The following is a 17,249-nucleotide window of genomic DNA, read 5'->3' as shown; positions in this document are numbered from 1 at the left end:
AGACCGGCCTTCGAGTCTGCTGTGCCGGTTACGTCCCGGGGGCTGCGCGGCTGGAGGGAATGGCCCGAAGCCCGGGCGGGCGCAGGCGTGAGGGCTGAGCGCCGAGCTGCCGATGGGGACGGAGGTGGGGGGCGGGGGTCGCCCTGACGCGCGCAGGCGCAGACATGAGGGGCGAATGCCGAGTCGCTGACCGAGCGCACCCCGCCCCCGGCGCCATCTTCCCGACCGCGAGCCGTCCAGGTACCCGGGGCCCGGCCGGTGGGCGGGGAAGGGGCAGAGTGGGGAGAGGCGACTCAGGGCCTGGCACCCTCCGGGCGCGCCTAGGCCCCGGCACAGCTTCGGCTGAGCGCCGCAAAAGTCACGTTGTTGGCATGTTCTAGAAACTGGCTTTCCTTGCTCGTTGTCCACTCTGCGAGGTTGTTTTGCACATTTGCTTGTGGCCGCAGAACGTCCGCTTTCGCTGTTAGGCAGAAGCTCCTGCGTGGTTGGGGCGGTTGGCTCCTCGGCGCTCTCCTGCCTGGCGGCTCCGTGACGGCTGCCGAGCAGCCTCGGTCCCCACCCCGCGGCTCGCAATGGCCTCGACCCTCGGAGAGCTTGACCCAGACGTTCCCTACCTACATGAGCGGCGACGCCCTTTCCCGGCTCTTCCTCGGCTGGGGCGCCCCAGGGCTTCGGCGCGGGCAGCCTTCCCTCACTTCTGCTCTTCTCCCGTCCCCGGTAGCACCGTCCACTCCCAGTTAGCCGGCTCAGCGCTGCTCTCCCGGGCCTCTCCACCGAGAGCTTCCTGCGCCTGCCCGCCAGGCCCGCTCCTCCTCCCTTCTCCGTCTGAGTTTATCTTACTGTCCGGCCCATTGGGCCAAAAACAGGGGTGTCGTTCGTAACTCCTTTATTTTAATCCTATCTCAAATCCCTCGGCGGATCTGACGGCTCCACTTTCAAAGAGAGAACGTCTGGAGCTGGCCCAGCTTCCGTGCTAGGCAGGACCCTCCCACGGGCTCCGCTCCCATTGTTTCTCCACAGCTCGCTGCCCAACTAGGGGCACCTCTCCATCTTCATTCCCTAGGACCCCCTCTTTCGAGAAGCTGCACCTTCAGCTTGTTAGTTCCTCCAAGTTCATGCCTACTTAAAGGCGGGCTGTTAAGTGTGTTGTTTCCTGTGCCCCAAACTCTCCTCGTGGGCCATCAAACAGCTGCCTGCCTCCCTCATAACCTCCCTCAACCTCCAGCTTGAACCACACTCCACTACAGCCCCCGCCCCGCTCTCCTGAGTGTCCATAGTACCTCACTTTTTCTGGCAGCCCCTATAGCACCCTGTGTGTTCACCATTATTGAGCTTAGGAGAGCTCTTCATGGAGCCCTGGGTGTCCAGGACCTGGCACTTACGGGCTGTCTTTTTTTGTCGGTTTTTTTGTTGTTCGTTTGTTTGTTTTGAGACAGGGTTTTGCTCTGTCTCCCAGGCTGGAGTGCAGTGGCTCAGTCTTGGCTCATTGAAACCTTCACCTCCTGGGTTCAAGCGATTCTCCTGCCTCAGCCTCCTGAGTATCTGGGATTACAGCCCCATGCCACGACGTCCGGCTAATTTTGTATTTTTAGTAGAGACAGGGTTTCACCATGTTGGCCAGGCTGGTCTCAAACTCCTGACCTCAGGTGATCCGCTCACCTCGGCCTCCCAAAGTGCTGGGATTACAGGTGTGAGCCACCGTGCCTGGCTTAGGGGCCATCTTTGAGTCGGCCCTGGCTCTGCTCCCCAGGTCTCAGTGCTGTGTCCCCCCAGAGCCTAGAGGATGTTTCATGGGATCCCAGCCACTCCGGGCATAGGAGGTGAGTGTGGCTGGAAGGGCGCAGGCTTTCAGCCCGTTCTGCAGGGGCTGACGGGCAGTATTGGGTATTGGGGATCGGGGGTGGGGAGGTATCTGACCCTGCTCTCATACAGCCTTGGGGGTGGCCAGGGGCTAAATAGTTCATCGCAGGAGCACTGAGGGCTCAGAAACCTCCAGACAGAACCGGCTTGGTCCTGCTGGGCAGAGATGATGAGCTTCGGTATGGCCAGAACGGTGGGGGTCCTGGGCACCCTGTGTCACCAATCCCAGGGGAGAGGCTGTGTGTGGTGAGCCTTGTTGGCACTGCATCATGAGCCACGAGCAGGGCGTGGCCACTGTTGTGCAGGTGACTCCGCCAGGGAGCCATGGTGGAGCTGGGGAGCTGGGCCTGTCATGCGGTCCCCCGGGGAGCCGCAGTGGAGCTGGGGAGCCGCAGTGGAGCTGGGGAGCTGGGCCTGTCATGCGGCCCCCGGCTTCTCAGAGGTGTTATCATCAGGTCCCCCCCACACACTGATAGGGATGAGGTTGGAACCTCTGTGCTCCAGCTCCCTCTAGGCTCTTTGGGACCCAGCCTGGGAGGCCTCAGGGAGGAACTGAAATGGAGGCTGGGACTGGAGTCTGCCCTTGGGTTCCCTTTGGGGCCAGCCTGCCAGCTCTCTGCCTTCTCTTGCAGCCCCTGGGAACAAGCCGGAGCTGTATGAGGTGAGTGGTGGGTGCCCACCCGGCCGGCATTGGCCAACAGCAAATGCCTGTGTGGCCTCACCAGGGTCCTGCAGCCCCTGTTGGCACTGGCCCACAGAGCCCGCTCTCTCCGGCAGGAAGTGAAGTTGTACAAGAACGCCCGGGAGAGGGAGAAGTAAGTCCAGGCGCCCAGGCTGTCCCAACACACCCATGCGCATCTGGCTGCCCTGGGGCAGCCCCTCCAGACCCACCCCAAACTGAGGGGTGGGAGGACGCAGGGTCAGTCTGGGGAACTGTTCCTGAGGCACTCCAGGATGGAGCGAGAGGTGGGCAGAGCGCCCGCAGTGGCACCTCCGGGCAGGGGGTAGCACTCTGGGCTCTAGGCTTGGCACCCCGGGGCCTGGCCCGATAGACAGGTGTGTCCTCAGGTACGACAACATGGCAGAGCTGTTTGCGGTGGTGAAGACAATGCAAGCCCTGGAGAAGGCCTACATCAAGGACTGTGTCTCCCCCAGCGAGTAAGAGCCCACGTCCTGGGAGGTCTGTTCCTGCCCTGGGGGGCTCGGGTGCTCCATAGGCAGCAAGAGCAGGTGTCTGTCAGGCTGGGAGGCACCCACTTGTGTGGGGCCCACCCAGCGTGAGGAGGGTGCCCCTGGGTCTCAGCCAGGGAAGTCCTGGGGGCTGGTGAGGGAGGCGGGCAGAGGCGCAGCTCCTGGGGTGTCATCCGGCCCACTCCCCCACCCTCATCCCCCAGCACAGGCAACCTTAAAAAACGGTCGAGAGGCTTGGGGATGTCCCAGGATCTTTTGGGGGGGCTTTGTTCAATGAAGTGACAAGACCGTCACAGGCCACCCCACAGGACCATGAGCTGTGGATGCGGCCATCACAACAGAGGGCTGGTCGCTGTGGTTCAGAGGGTGGGCAGGGGTTGGGGGCCGGGGCCTCCACCTGGAGCTGAGCTACAAGCCCCACTACGTGCTCAGGGTCTCACCCCCAAAAGCTACTAGCAGCCCCTCCTCCTTGCTCGGCCTGCCTTTGCCTGTCGCCTGGTCCTCTCTGGAAGCTGCTCTGCCTCTGGACCAGCCGAGGGGGTAGGATGAGCTGGGTGGGGCTGGTCCCATGCTTGGGCAGCAGCTGACTTCTCCCTAGGTACACTGCAGCCTGCTCCCGACTCCTGGTCCAATACAAAGCTGCCTTCAGGCAGGTCCAGGGCTCAGAAATCAGCTCTATTGACGAATTCTGCCGCAAGTTCCGCGTGAGTGCCTGGTCCTTCCACCCCCATGGGGCGGGACTGTCAGGCATGGGTATGGGGTGCCAGAGGGCTCTGGCCACCTGGGGCTTGCTGTCCTGAGAGCCCCAGCACCCATGTCACCCCCCACAGCTGGACTGCCCGCTGGCCATGGAGCGGATCAAGGAGGACCGGCCCATCACCATCAAGGACGACAAGGGCAACCTCAACCGCTGCATCGCAGACGTGGTCTCGGTGCGCCCCAGCCCCCAGGGCACGTGGTTAGGAGGGCCGAGGCTGCCTGCTGCAGCTGGGCACGAGCGTAGGGTCCTGGGCCTCCAGAGCTGAGCAGCACTCTGACTTGCTGGGCAGAAGGGAACCCCTTTAACTAGGAATGAGGGGTGGGCAGCATGCGGGGACGCCCCCAGGCCACCTGGACTCCTGTCGGGGGGATGAGCACAGGGTGCGTTCTGGCGGAGTCCTGGCCTCGGGAGAGAGTGTGGGTGTGGGCCCACCCTTCAGTTCCCACACAGCTGTCTGGGCAGCCAGGACCTCGTTCACCCAGGAGGCCTGCAGGGTTTGGGAACAGAGTGCAGTGAGGAGGCCCAAGTGACAGCTATGGCTGAGGAGGGGTTGGGGCCCGTGAGCCGTGGGGCCTCCCGCACCCCTGGACACGCGAGCCTCATGTGCACACCCGCCCCCAGCTCTTCATCACGGTCATGGACAAGCTGCGCCTGGAGATCCGCGCCATGGATGAGGTGCGGGCATTGGGCTGGCAGGGGGCCTAGGCAGGAGGGGATGGAGCCGGCATCGGGGTCCCAGCCGCTGTGTGTGTCCCAGATCCAGCCCGACCTGCGAGAGCTGATGGAGACCATGCACCGCATGAGCCACCTCCCACCCGACTTCGAGGGCCGCCAGACGGTCAGCCAGTGGTGGGTGTCCCTCCCAGCCAGGCAGAGCCCCCACAGTGCCCCTGAGACCCTCCCAGCCAGGCAGAGCCCCGCAGTGCCCCTGAGGCCCTCCCAGCCAGGCGGAGCCCCGCAGTGCCCCTGAGGCCCTCCCAGCCAGGCGGCCCCGCAGTGCCCCTGAGACCCTCCCAGCCAGGCGGAGCCCCGCAGTGCCCCTGAGGCCCTCCCAGCCAGGCGGAGCCCCCACAGTGCCCCTGAGGCCCTCCCAGCCAGGCAGTGCCCCTGAGGCCCTCCCAGCCAGGCGGAGCCCCGCAGTGCCCCTGAGGCCCTCCCAGCCAGGCGGAGCCCCCACAGTGCCCCTGAGGCCCTCCCAGCCAGGCGGAGCCCCACAGTGCCCCTGAGGCCCTCCCAGCCAGGCGGAGCCCCCGCAGTGCCCCTGAGGCCCTCCCAGCCAGGCGGAGCCCCCGCAGTGCCCCTGAGGCCCTCCCAGCCAGGCGGAGCCCCCGCAGTGCCCCTGAGGCCCTCCCAGCCAGGCGGAGCCCCCGCAGTGCCCCGGAGGCCCTCCCAGCCAGGCGGAGCCCCCGCAGTGCCCCGGAGGCCCTCCCAGCCAGGCGGAGCCCCGCAGTGCCCCTGAGGCCCTCCCAGCTAGGCGGAGCCCCGCAGTGCCCCTGAGACCCTGCCTGCCCCCACATGCCCTGTGCTGCACTCCCAGGCTGCAGACCCTGAGCGGCATGTCGGCGTCAGATGAGCTGGACGACTCACAGGTGCGTCAGATGCTGTTCGACCTGGAGTCAGCCTACAACGCCTTCAACCGCTTCCTGCATGCCTGAGCCCGGGGCGCCAGCCCTTGCACAGAAGGGCAGAGTCTGAGGCGATGGCTCCTGGTCCCCTGTCCGCCACACAGGCCCTGGTCATCCACACAACTCACTGTCTGCAGCTGCCTGTCTGGTGTCTGTCTTTGGTGTCAGAACTTTGGGGGCCGGGTCCCTCCCCACAATAAAGATGCTCTCCGACCTTCCTGCTTGGGTGGCTCCCCCAGGCCTGCCCTGTGTATTCTCTCCACCCTCCTGGGACTCTCAGCATAGAGCCCCTCTCGCCTACCCTCCTCCGACCTGTGTGGTGGCCCGGCCCTGGCTCTGTCCCTGCCACTGCATCCCTCATGGCCTGCATCACTCAGTGACGGCGCTTCCCTGGTGGGCTCTGCCTGGGCACATAATGGGAGGCAGGAGCGTTTCCATAGCCCCGAGGCCTGGAGAACAGGTCCACCACCTGGGCCAGGCATGGCTTGACTCTGGCCACAGGGGAGGCTGCCTGCCACCCCTCCCCACGCCTCACCGAAACCCAGGGCAGCACCAGGTCGTCTGAGTGCGGTCAGGTCCCAGCACACCAGGCCAGGCTGGGCTCAGAGGCGGGGTGCACTTCATGCTGTCAGCTGCTCCACACCCACCTCTCCACTCGGATGACTGCACCCTGGCCCAGGACTCCTGACTTATCTGCAGCTCCAGCCAATTACTCATTGGGTGGGAGTTTGTCATGCCCACCACCAGGGCCTCTCCCCAAGCCCCTGGGCAAAGCCCAACAGTCAAGGCCGGGCCTGGTGGGGAGGCAGCGGGTGGTGGACGCCGTCCATTCCACAGCGTGTGCTGCACACCTGCTGCTGCCCCCAGGGAAAAGCAGCAGACCACACACCACACCTCTGGGTTCCAAGAGCCGCGTGCTTCACATCTTAGCAACTATGCCATCAGGACAAGGGACGTGCCAGGGTGTCATTGTAGAATTTTTCCATCTTAGCGACTGGGAATGCCAGAACCTCTTGACATCTGTGGCATCTAGAGCCGGTGGAATGAGGTGTGTAGAGAAAGGCAGATAGTGAAAATCAAGTCGCTTGGATTTCCGTGGGGGCTTGGGACATCATGGAGGCAGGTGGGCTCTGTGCACAGGCTGAGTGGGGGCTGCCTCTCAGACAGCCAAGGGGGGCCGTCAAGCAGGATGACGATGTCAGTGGCTGGAGAGGGAGGCTGAATCCCACCAAGAAGCCGGAGGACTGGCCAGGGGCACTGCTGTGGGAAGTGGGAAGAGACTGACCAAGGAGCCAGAGAAGAGCCCCCAGGACAGCAGGATCCAGGACACCCAAGGGAGTTGAGGAAGGGCACCGTCGGGTCGGGCCCTGGGGCTCGATGTCCTTGACAGGCACATGTGGGTACGGGGTGCTTCGAGGGAGGACCAGCACCCAGAAACGTGTGTGTGTCAAGGGGGGCAGGTGACCAGGGAGGGTCATTTTGATCTTTTTTTTTTTTTTGAGAAGGAGTCGCTCTCTCTCGCCCAGGGTGAAGTGCAATGGTGCGATCTCGGCTCACTGCGACCTCCACCTCCCGGGTTCAAGTGATTCTCCTGTCTCAGCCTTCTGAGTAGCTGGGACTACAGGGGCACGCCACCATTCCTGGCTAATTTTGTATTTTTAGTAGAGATCGGGTTTCTCCATGTTTGGTCAGGCTGGTCTCCAACTCCCAACCTCAGGTGATCCGCCTGCCTTGGCCTCCCAAAGTACTGGGATTACAGGTGTGAGCCACTGGGTGCCAGGCATGTATTTTTTTTTATTTAATTTTTGTTTTTTTTTTTGAGACGGACTCTCACTCTGTCACCTAGGCTAGAGTGCAATGGTGTGATCTCAGCTCACTGCAACCTCTGCCTCCAGGGTTCAAGCAATTCTCCTGCCTTACCTTCCTGAGTAGCTGGGATTACAGGTGTTGCCACCATGCCCAGCTAATTGTGTATTTTTAGTAAAAACAGGGTTTCTCCATGTTGGTCAGGCTGGTCTCCAACTCCTGACCTCAGGTGATCTGCCACATTGGCGTCCCAAAGTATTGGGATTACAGGTGTGAACCACCGCACACGGCCTGTTTTTTTGTTTTTTTTTAAATTTTAATTTTAAATTTTTTATTTGAGATGGAGTCTCCCTCTTTCGCCCAGGCTAGAGTACAATGGCATGATCTCGGCTCACTGCAATCTCCGCCTCCCGGGTTCAAGCAATTCTCTTGCCTCAGCCTCCCAAGTAGCTGGGACTACAGGCGGGAGACACCATGCCCAGCCAATTTTTTTTTTTTTTTTGAGACAGAGTCTCTCTCTGCCACCCAGGCTGGAGTGCAGTGGCACCATCCCTGCTCACTGCAAGCCCTGCCTCCCGGGTTCATGCCATTCTCCTGCCTCAGCCTCCCAAGTAGCTGGGACTACAGGCACCCGCCACCATGCCCAGCTAATTTTTTGTATTTTTAGTAGAGACAGGGTTTCACCGTGTTAGCCAGGATGGTCTGGATCTCCTGACCTCGTGATCCGCCGGCCTCTGCCTCCCAAAGTACTGGGATTACAGGCGTGAGCCACCGCGCCCGGCCAGCTAGTTTTTGTATCTTTAGTAGACACGGGGTTCCACCATGTTAGCCACCCTAGTCTCAAATCCTGACCTCAGGTGATTCGCCCGCCTCAGCCTCCCAAAATGCTGGGATTACAGGCGTGAACCACCGTGCCCGGCCTATTTTATTTTTTTTTACTGTGATAAAATATAGCAAATTTTGCCATTTTAACTGATTTTAAGTACACAGTTCAGGGGCATTAAGTGTATTTACATTATTGTACAACCTCACCACCGTCTACCTCCAGAACTTTTCCATCCAAACAAAGTAAAGCTCCATCCCCATTAAACACTCACACACATTCTCCCCTCCCCAGCCCTGGCAGTCACCCTTCTTTCTTTTCTTTCTCTTTTTTTTTTTTGAGAGAGAGTTTGGCTCTGTCGCCCAGGCTGGAGTGCAGTGGCACGATCTCAGCTCACTGCAGCCTCAACCTCCCAGGTTCAAGTGATTCTCCTGCCTCAGCCTCCCGAGTAGCTGGGACTACAGGGGTATGCCGCCAGCCCGGCTTAAGTTTTGTATTTTGTTGTTTGTTTGAGTCGGAGTTTCGCTCTTGTTGTCCAGGCTGGAGTGCAATGGCGCGATCTCAGCTCACTGCAACCTCCACCTGCCAGGTTCAAGAGTCGCCTGCCTCAGCCTCCTGAATAGGTGGGATTACAGGCATGTGCCACCATGCCTGGCTAATTTTTTTTTTTTTTTTTTTGAGATGGAGTCTCGTTCTGTCGCCCAGGCTGGAGTGCAGCGGTGCAATCTCGGCTCACTGCAAGCTCCGCCTCCCAGGTTCAAGAGTCGCCTGCCTCAGCCTCCTGAGTAGCTGGGATTACAGGCATGTGCCACCACGCCCGGCTAATTTTGTATTTTTTTTTTTTTTTTTGAGACGGAGTCTTGCTCTGTTGGCCAGGCTGGAGTGCAGTGGTGCAATCTCGGCTCACTGCAAGCTTCGCCTCCCAGGTTCATGTCATTCTCCTGCCACAGCCTCCCGAGTAGCTGGGACTACAGGTGCCTGCCACCACGCCCGGCTAATTATTTTTATTTTTAGTAGAGACGGGGTTTCACCGTGTTAGCCAGGATGGTCTCAAACTCCTGACCTCGTGATCCGCCCGCCTCAGCCTCCCAAAGTGCTGGGATTACAGGCATAAGCCACCGCGCCCTGCTGGCTAATTTTGTATTTTTAGTAAAGATGGGGTTTCTCCATGTTGGTCAGGCTGGTCTGGAACTCCCGACCTCAGGTGATCCGCCTGCCTTGGCCTTACAAAGTACTAGGATTACAGGCATGAGCCACTGGGTGCCAGGCATGTATTTTTTTAACTTATTTAATTTTTTGGTTTTTTTTTTTAGACAGTCTCGTTCTATTGCCCAGGCTGGAATGCTATGGTGTGATCTCGGCTCACTGCAACCTCTGCCTTCCGGGTTCAAGCAGTTCTCCCGCCTTCGCCTCCTGAGTAGCTGGGATTACAGGCTCCTGCCAGTATGCCCAGCTAAGTTTTGTGTCTTTTAGCAGACAGGTTTTCACCATGTTGGCCAGGCTGGTCTTATACTCCCAACCTCAGGTGATCCGCCCGCCTTGGCCTCCCAAAGTACTGGGATTAGAGGTATGAGCCACTGTGCCCGGCCTGTATTTTTTTTATTTATTTTAAAATTTTTTGTTATTACTATTTTTGAGACAGAGTCTAGCTCTGTCGCCTAGGCTAGAGTGCAATGGCGTGATCTCAGCTCACTGCAACCTCTGCCTCCGGGGTTCAAGCAATTCTCCCGCCTCAGACTTCTGAGCAGCTGGGACCCCGCCACCATGCCTGGCTAATTTTTGTATTTTTTAGTAGAGATGGGGTTTCACCATGTTGGCTAGGCTGGTCTCGAAGTCCTGACCTCAGGTGATCTGCCCGCCTCGGCCTCCCAAAACCCTTTTACTTTCTGTCTCCATGAATTTGACTGGCTGGGGTCCTCACATCAGTCAGATCACACTGTCCTTGCCCTTTTGCGTCTGGCTGCTTTCGTTCATCACAGTCTCCTCCAGGTGCATCCAAGTCACGGTGCAGGCCGGTTTCCTTCCTTTTTCTGGCTGAATCGTGTTCCACTGTGGATGAACCACGATGTGTTCACTCATGCGCGTTTGGATACTTGAGTTGCTTCCATCTTTTGAATAGTGCTGCTATTGAACATGGGCTTATTTTTTTTTTGTTTTTTTCTTTTTAGAGTCAGGGTCTTGCCAAGTTGCCCGGGCTGGAGTGCGTGATGCGATCGTGGCTCACTGCAGCCTCCACCTCCTGGGCTCAAGCAATTCTGCCTCAGCCTCCCGAGTCGCTGGGACTACAGGCACCCACCACCACTCAGGGTGCCTTAATTTGTTTTTGTGTTTTTAGTAGAGCTCGGGTTTCACCATGTTGCCCAGGCTGGTCTTAAACTCCTGACTTTAAGTGATCCACCCGCCCCGGCCTCCCAAAGTGCTGGGATTACAGGCGTGAGCCAGTGTGACCAGCCAGTGTTGTTTTTAAGATGGGCCAGTTGCAGTGAGCTTGTTGGATGACAGAGTGGGCCTGAGGGGCAGGAGAGTGTAACCCGTCTGCTCTGGGGAAGCCGGCCTTAGGCTGGGGCATGGGCAGGTGAAACCCTCAACAGCTGCTCCTGGGCTACGGAAGAGAGTTTCTGCTGGGAGGGGTGGGGTCACATGAATGGAGGGAATGGAGGAGGCCTGTAGCCCAGCACTGAGGCCTACTGGGGAGGCAGCTCAGGAAGGCCACAGAGTCAGGCCCAGGCCAAGACCTTTGCCCAGAAGCTAAAATAGGCCCTTGAGCCTATTTTAGCATGGGTGGCCTCCAGCCAGCCCATTGGTCCTGGGGTGGTGTGGGAGGGAAAGGGCCAGTTTGGGTCCGCAGCATCTTCAGGCTGTGTGTAGAGCGGCCCCCTCATGGTCCTGGGACCCAGAAATCATCTGCACCCCCAGCAGGCTCTGCACCCCCGGCAGGCTCTGCACCCCCGGCAGGCTCTGCACCCCCGGCAGGCTCCCCTAAGGGCCCCCAGAAGGATACCACTGCAGGTGGGCCCAGCCAGAGGAGCACCATGAGATCCGCTTGGTGGGGTGAGGCCGGCAGGGGAAGCACCCTGACCCCAGGACACTGGGCTCAATGCCTGCCCTGCCCCGTCCCACCCTGTGTATGGCGGGACAGAGTCCTTGGGCCTCAGGCACCCAGCTCCCCACCCCAGCCCCACCCACAACGCTCAGGGTCAGGCTGGCTGGACCGGGCGGGAGGTGGCATCTGGACTCCCCCTTCAGAAGGCAAAGCTGCCCTGAGATCTGCCTTCCCCTTCCCCCAGACTTCCTGCCATCACCACCACGGTAGAGATAAGGCCTCTAGGCTCAAAGGCCAGAGAGGGAGCCCACAGAGAGGGCAGGGCTGGGAGCCACAGCCTCCCTGCCCCCGGGGCTAGAGCTGGGGTCTTGCCCCAATCTTATCCTGACCCAAGCTCGGCCAGGTGGCTGCCAGGGCCCAGCTCCGTCTTCCTGTTTGTCTGTGTTGGAGCTTCCTGGGGCTGTCTCCGGCCTAAGGTAGCATGATGCAGCAGGCACCTTTTCAGTTTCTTTGATTCCATCGCAGTTCCCAACAGGGACCACAGCCAAGGACCCAGGAGGAGGGAGGTCCATGTCCCCACCCCCAGCAAGGGTCACTGAGGGTGTCTGGGCAGCCTCTGTTGGGAGGGGCAGAGGCAGGGACCTGGGAGCTCTCAGGCTCTGGGGGCATCTGTGCACCTCTGCCCTGTGTCCCCCAGCTTGGAGGCAGCCCCCAGATGGACAGCCAGAAGGGGACACCCCAGCCCTGCCCCACAGCTTGGGGGGCAGCAGGCAGAGGACAGAAGCCCATCCAGGCTGGCCTGGCGTGGTGAGCCACGCCGGTAATCCCAGCACTTTGGGAGGCCAAGGCGGGCGAATCACCTGAGGTTGGGAGTTCAAGACCAGCCTGACCAACATGGAGAAACACTGTTCTACTAAAAATACAAAAGTAACCGGGCGTGGTGGCGCTGCCTGTAATCCCAGCTACTCGGGAGGCTGAGGCAGGAGAAGCACTTGAACCCGGGAGGCGGAGGTTGCGGTGAGCCAAGATCACGCCATTGCACTCCAGCCTGGGCAGCAAGAGCAAAACTCCAACTCAAAAAAAAAAAGACCACCGAGGCTGCCTGTCCAGGGGAAGGGGCCCAGCCCTCGACCCCCACAGGCAGTGGCTCCAGGCTGTTGGGGAGGATCTGCCGCTGGAATGGTTAACCCAGGCATCTCCAGCAGCCAATCACAGAGCTCTGCAGGAATACCTGGGAGAGGTCCTCATGCAGCCCGGGCGGGTCCTAGCCCAGCCCCAGTCTGGCCCTGGACAACCCCAGCAAAGCCGCCCTCAGCCAGCCCAGAAGCACTGGGCCTTGGCCACAGCAACACCCACTGAGCACGCTGGGAGCTGAGTATGGCGTCCCTGGTCTCGCTGGAGCTGGGGCTGCTTCTGGCTGTGCTGGTGGTGACAGCGACGGCGACGGCGTCCCCGCCTGCTGGTCTGCTGAGCCTGCTCACCTCTGGCCAGGGCGCTCTGGATCAAGAGGCTCTGGACGGCCTGTTAAATACGCTGGCGGACCGTGTGCACTGCGCCAACGGGCCGTGTGGAAAGGTAACAGCCCCACCCGACGGGTCCCCCAGCCCTGGCCTCTTCCCGCCAGCTCCGCCCTGCCAGCCGGCAGCAAAGGGCCCTGGGCAAACTCCAGGAGGCGGAGGAGGCTAGTGGCAGTACCTGGGCACCCTGACCCTCCCCACAGGCCAGAGCCCACCCTCCTGCTCATGAGGGCAGACAGGCCTTTCCAGGGACACAGTCCCTCTTCTCCCCAGGACCCCAGGGCCAACTCCCCCTGCCGGCCCTCTGCCATCAAATTGGCAGTGGCTCCAGGGGAGTCCCCTGGGGATGGGGGACCACTGTTGGGGACCCCTCTGCGTGCACCCCTGTAGTTGGGGAAGCAGAACAGGGGCCTGGGGAGACGGAAGGGCGCAAGGGGTTGAGAGAGGATGGTGGACGTTGTTGGACTTGAGAGGGAAACAGGCCCTCAGGGAAGCCCTTTGGCCAGGCCTGCCTCTCCCCTCCCTGGTGGGCCCAGCGCCCCTGCTCACTTGTCTCTGCCCACAGTGCCTGTCTGTGGAGGACGCCCTGGGCCTGGGCGAGCCTGAGGGGTCAGGGCTGCCCCCGGGCCCGGTCCTAGAGGCCAGGTACATCGCTCGCCTCAGTGCCGCCGCCGTCCTGTACCTCAGCAACCCCGAGGGCACCTGTGAGGACGCTCGGGCTGGCCTCTGGGCCTCTCATGCAGACCACCTCCTGGCCCTGCTCGGGAGCCCCAAGGCCCTGACCCCGGGCCTGAGCTGGCTGCTGCAGAGGATGCAGGCCCGGGCTGCCGGCCAGACCCCCAAGACGGTGAGGGAGAGTCCAGGCAGACCAGGGGAGTGGGTGAGGAGGGCCCCATGGCCCACGGGACCCGGCCTGGCTGCAAAGCCTTCAGGGAGCCTGGGGGCCTGGGGAGACGCCCAGGAGTCGGCCTGCGGCTGGGGATTCACAACGTGGGGCTCACTACTGGGCAGTTGGGAGCCTGTAGGAGCCCCGGGAGGGACCTCATGAGGGAGGAACCCAGAGGCCTGAGTGGGAGCCTGAAGCAGCTGGGCCCGGCAGGGAGGGCTGTGGCTCCAGGGAGGGGCGGGGCTGGTGGGGGCAGATCCTGTAGTTGGGGTGGGAGATGCATCCAGGGGCAGCGGGGTGGATGGCAGAAGGTCACACCAAAGGCTGAGGCGGAGGCCCCCTCTTCCCCAGGCCTGCGTAGATATCCCTCAGCTGCTGGAGGAGGCAGTGGGGGCGGGGGCTCCGGGCAGTGCTGGCGGCGTCCTGGCTGCCCTGCTGGACCATGTCAGGAGCGGGTCTTGCTTCCACGCCTTGCCGAGCCCTCAGTACTTCGTGGACTTTGTGTTCCAGCAGCACAGCAGCGAGGTCCCTATGACGCTGGCCGGTGAGGCCTGGGCTGGGCTGTGGAGGGGCGCACCCCCGAGTCCCCAGCCTCCATGTCCCTGGGGGGCAGGGCCGGAGCCCACACAGACTCGCGGTGCCAACTCTTCTCCCTGCCAGAGCTGTCAGCCTTGATGCAGCGCCTGGGGGTGGGCAGGGAGGCCCACAGCGACGACAGTCATCGGCACAGGGGAGCCAGCAGCCAGGACCCTGTGCCCCTCATCAGCTCCAACAACAGCTCCAGTGTGTGGGACACGGTGAGCTGCGCCCTGGGGTAAGATGGGGCCCCACTGGGGTCTGCTCAGGCCCCTGAGCCTGTCCTGCCACTCCGCAGGTATGCCTGAGTGCCAGGGACGTGATGGCTGCATATGGACTGTCGGAACAGGCTGGGGTGACCCCGGAGGCCTGGGCCCAACTGAGCCCTGCCCTGCTCCAACAGCAGCTGAGTGGAGCCTGCACCTCCCAGTCCAGGCCCCCCGTCCAGGACCAGCTCAGCCAGGCAGAGAGTGAGTGCCCACGCCGACACTGTGCTGGCAGCACAGAGGTGGAGCCCGTGTAGGAAGGAAGGAGTGGCTGCCGAGGATGAGGGATGGAGAGAGTGAGCAGGGGCTGGAAGTAGAAACAACAGACACAGGGGAAGGTGGCGTCGCCAGGAGAGTGGGGCTTTGAGGCAGGAGGGTCAGCCTGAGTGAGGGCCTGGCCCACACTGACGGCCTGCAGCTCTGGTGAGCAGCGCCCGGGAAGCAGGGGCTGAGTCTGGAAGAAAAGCTCTCACAGCCGCCTCACCCGCCCCCAGGGTATCTGTACGGCTCCCTGGCCACGCTGCTCATCTGCCTCTGTGCGGTCTTTGGCCTCCTGCTGCTGACCTGCACTGGCTGCAGGGGGGTCACCCACTACATCCTGCAGACCTTCCTGAGCCTGGCAGTGGGTGCACTCACTGGGGACGCTGTCCTGCATCTGACGCCCAAGGTCTGCCCCCACAAACCCGCGACCCTGGCCCTCCGTTCCCCACCATGGACTCCCAGGCCATGCCCTCCCAGGGCCCTTACCCACCCCACCTCCTGACCCCTCTCCCTGGGTCTTGGTGGGAGGCGCCCTGGGACCTCCCCCCCAGCCCAGCGCCCCTACTCCCCAGGTGCTGGGGCTGCATACACACAGCGAAGAGGGCCTCAGCCCACAGCCCACCTGGTGCCTCCTGGCTATGCTGGCCGGGCTCTACGCCTTCTTCCTGTTTGAGAACCTCTTCAATCTCCTGCTGCCCAGGGACCCGGAGGTCAGGCTTCTTGGGAAGGTACCCGGCGGGTGGGTGTGCTGGGGGCCTGGTGGACACTGAGCACCTACCCTCACAGGACCTGGAGGACGGGCCCTGCGGCCACAGCAGCCATAGCCACGGGGGCCACAGCCACGGTGTGTCCCTGCAGCTGGCACCCAGCGAGCTCCGGCAGCCCAAGCCCCCCCACGAGGGCTCCCGCGCAGACCTGGTGAGTGGGCGCCAGATGCCCCATCCCACGCGGAGCCCCTCCCACCGACCCCTTCCCACGCCCACACTCCCAGCCCCACCCCAGGCCTGCGGCTCCGCCTCCCGCGGTGATCTGGGGCCCCGCCCCCGCCCCACCGCGTTCCTCCTCCACTTCCGGGCGGGACTTACTCAAGGCTCCTCCCAGGTGGCGGAGGAGAGCCCGGAGCTGCTGAACCCTGAGCCCAGGAGACTGAGCCCAGGTGAGCCCAGGGGGCGACCCCGGAAGGGCTGGGGGATCTGGGGTTTGTGTGGAGCGCGGGTGGGGCCCAAGGCTTGGCGGTAGGCGACAGGCCACGCCAACCCACGGGCCTCTGCTCCCGCAGAGTTGAGGCTACTGCCCTATGTGATCACTCTGGGCGATGCCGTGCACAACTTCGCCGACGGGCTGGCCGTGGGCGCCGCCTTCGCGTCCTCCTGGAAGACCGGGCTGGCCACCTCGCTGGCCGTGTTCTGCCACGAGTTGCCACACGAGCTGGGTGAGCGCAGGCGGGGCCTGGAAGGAGATGGGCGGGGCCGCACGGGGCTGGGCGGGGAGACCGGGAACAGGTGGGCGGGGCCTGGAAGATGGGCGGGGCCGCACCTGGCTGGGTGGGGAGACCGGGAACAGGTGGGGCGGGGCCTGGAAGGTGATGGGCGGGATCTGACGGCTGGGCGGGGAGACCGGGAACAGGTGGGCGGGGCCTGGTGGTAAGAGGGCGGGACCGAAAGGAGGTGGGCGGAGCATGTAGCTAGGAGGGCGGAGCTGTTGATGTGGACCCGCCCGCAGGGGACTTCGCCGCCTTGCTGCACGCGGGGCTGTCCGTGCGCCAAGCACTGCTGCTGAACCTGGCCTCCGCGCTCACGGCCTTCGCTGGTCTCTACGTGGCACTCGCGGTTGGAGTCAGCGAGGAGAGCGAGGCCTGGATCCTGGCAGTGGCCACCGGCCTGTTCCTCTACGTAGCACTCTGCGACATGGTCAGGATGGCGAGGGGAGGGGCTGCTCTGGGCCGGGAGCTGAGCAGAGGAGCTGAGCAGGGGCGCTGACCCGGTGCCCACTTGCTCCTCAGCTCCCGGCGATGTTGAAAGTACGGGACCCGCGGCCCTGGCTCCTCTTCCTGCTGCACAACGTGGGCCTGCTGGGCGGCTGGACCGTCCTGCTGCTGCTGTCCCTGTACGAGGATGACATCACCTTCTGATACCCTGCCCTAGTCCCCCACCTTTGACTTAAGATCCCACACCTCACAAACCTACAGCCCAGAAACCAGAAGTCCCTATAGAGGCCCCAGTCCCAACTCCAGTAAAGACACTCTTGTCCTTGGAGCATGGCTGTGCTCTCCTTGCTGGGTGGGAAGGGTCCTCAGCTGAGAAAGGACAATTGCGGCACTGCCTTCTCCCCATCGGGGTGCCTCGAAGCTGGGAGAGCTGCACTCAGGACCCCCAGGCAGCCAGCCTCAGGTGCCCCCTCTTTGATATGGAGACCCTGCCTGCCTGAGGAGTGGGGTCAGGGAAATTCACCCGGGTGTGTGGGCAGCAGGTGGGACCTGTCCCCAAAGAGGAATCAAACTTGCTTACCTATAACTGCTTACACAGCCGAGGGCTTATTTCTCTGTCATGGAAAGCAAGCCTGGAGATCGTCAGACCAGAGTGTGTGGCAGCCCACGGTTCCTGGGACGCCAGCCTCTTCTGACTCTGAGGCGTTA

The 17,249-nt window shown here is 62.2% G+C and overlaps 2 protein-coding genes across 8 annotated transcripts; both read left to right on the top strand.

The window, feature by feature from the left end:
* The first annotated feature begins 99 nt into the window (after positions 1-99).
* On the top strand, positions 100-5,654 carry VPS28 (VPS28 subunit of ESCRT-I). Of its 5 annotated transcripts, none has more exons than XM_055116102.2 (10): positions 100-240; positions 1,437-1,820; positions 2,493-2,521; positions 2,638-2,675; positions 2,929-3,018; positions 3,650-3,755; positions 3,882-3,983; positions 4,433-4,486; positions 4,569-4,660; positions 5,349-5,654. In XM_055116102.2, the coding sequence occupies exons 2-10, from the start codon at positions 1,784-1,786 to the stop codon at positions 5,464-5,466; spliced, it is 666 nt and encodes a 221-aa protein (XP_054972077.1). In that variant the 5' UTR covers positions 100-240; positions 1,437-1,783; the 3' UTR covers positions 5,467-5,654. The 5 variants fall into 5 exon arrangements, with proteins under 5 accessions (XP_054972077.1, XP_034822816.1, XP_003819469.1 ...); XM_003819421.6 differs by having other exon boundaries at positions 113-240; positions 1,751-1,820; XM_055116103.2 differs by having other exon boundaries at positions 156-240; positions 1,457-1,820.
* A 6,366-nt stretch (positions 5,655-12,020) lies between these two features.
* On the top strand, positions 12,021-16,904 carry SLC39A4 (solute carrier family 39 member 4). 3 transcript variants are annotated; one of them, XM_003819418.4, is made up of 12 exons: positions 12,021-12,683; positions 13,191-13,472; positions 13,863-14,055; positions 14,172-14,308; positions 14,386-14,557; positions 14,848-15,020; positions 15,187-15,324; positions 15,401-15,532; positions 15,716-15,770; positions 15,894-16,046; positions 16,337-16,524; positions 16,617-16,904. In XM_003819418.4, the coding sequence occupies exons 1-12, from the start codon at positions 12,486-12,488 to the stop codon at positions 16,743-16,745; spliced, it is 1,950 nt and encodes a 649-aa protein (XP_003819466.2). In that variant the 5' UTR covers positions 12,021-12,485; the 3' UTR covers positions 16,746-16,904. The 3 variants fall into 3 exon arrangements, with proteins under 3 accessions (XP_003819466.2, XP_034822814.2, XP_034822815.1); XM_034966923.3 differs by lacking the exons at positions 12,021-12,683; positions 13,191-13,472; positions 15,187-15,324 and having other exon boundaries at positions 13,949-14,308; positions 16,617-16,888; XM_034966924.3 differs by lacking the exons at positions 12,021-12,683; positions 13,191-13,472; positions 13,863-14,055; positions 14,172-14,308; positions 14,386-14,557 and adding an exon at positions 14,597-14,776 and having other exon boundaries at positions 16,617-16,884.
* The last annotated feature ends 345 nt before the right edge of the window (positions 16,905-17,249 follow it).

This window comes from Pan paniscus, chromosome 7 (assembly GCF_029289425.2).
Source record: "Pan paniscus chromosome 7, NHGRI_mPanPan1-v2.0_pri, whole genome shotgun sequence".
In the NCBI taxonomy this organism is placed as follows: Eukaryota; Metazoa; Chordata; class Mammalia; order Primates; family Hominidae; genus Pan; species Pan paniscus.
This window is presented reverse-complemented; position numbering and strand designations above follow the sequence as displayed.

Coding starts and splice junctions, on each gene's coding strand:
- VPS28 (XM_055116102.2), top strand. CDS start 1,784: ATGTTTCATGGGATCCCAGCCACTCCGGGCATAGGAG. Junction 1,821..2,492: donor AGCCACTCCGGGCATAGGAG/GTGAGTGTGGCT, acceptor CTTCTCTTGCAG/CCCCTGGGAACAAGCCGGAG. Junction 4,487..4,568: donor AGATCCGCGCCATGGATGAG/GTGCGGGCATTG, acceptor TGTGTGTCCCAG/ATCCAGCCCGACCTGCGAGA.
- SLC39A4 (XM_003819418.4), top strand. CDS start 12,486: ATGGCGTCCCTGGTCTCGCTGGAGCTGGGGCTGCTTCTGGCTGTGCTG. Junction 15,325..15,400: donor TGCTGCCCAGGGACCCGGAG/GTCAGGCTTCTT, acceptor CTACCCTCACAG/GACCTGGAGGACGGGCCCTG. Junction 15,533..15,715: donor AGGGCTCCCGCGCAGACCTG/GTGAGTGGGCGC, acceptor GGCTCCTCCCAG/GTGGCGGAGGAGAGCCCGGA.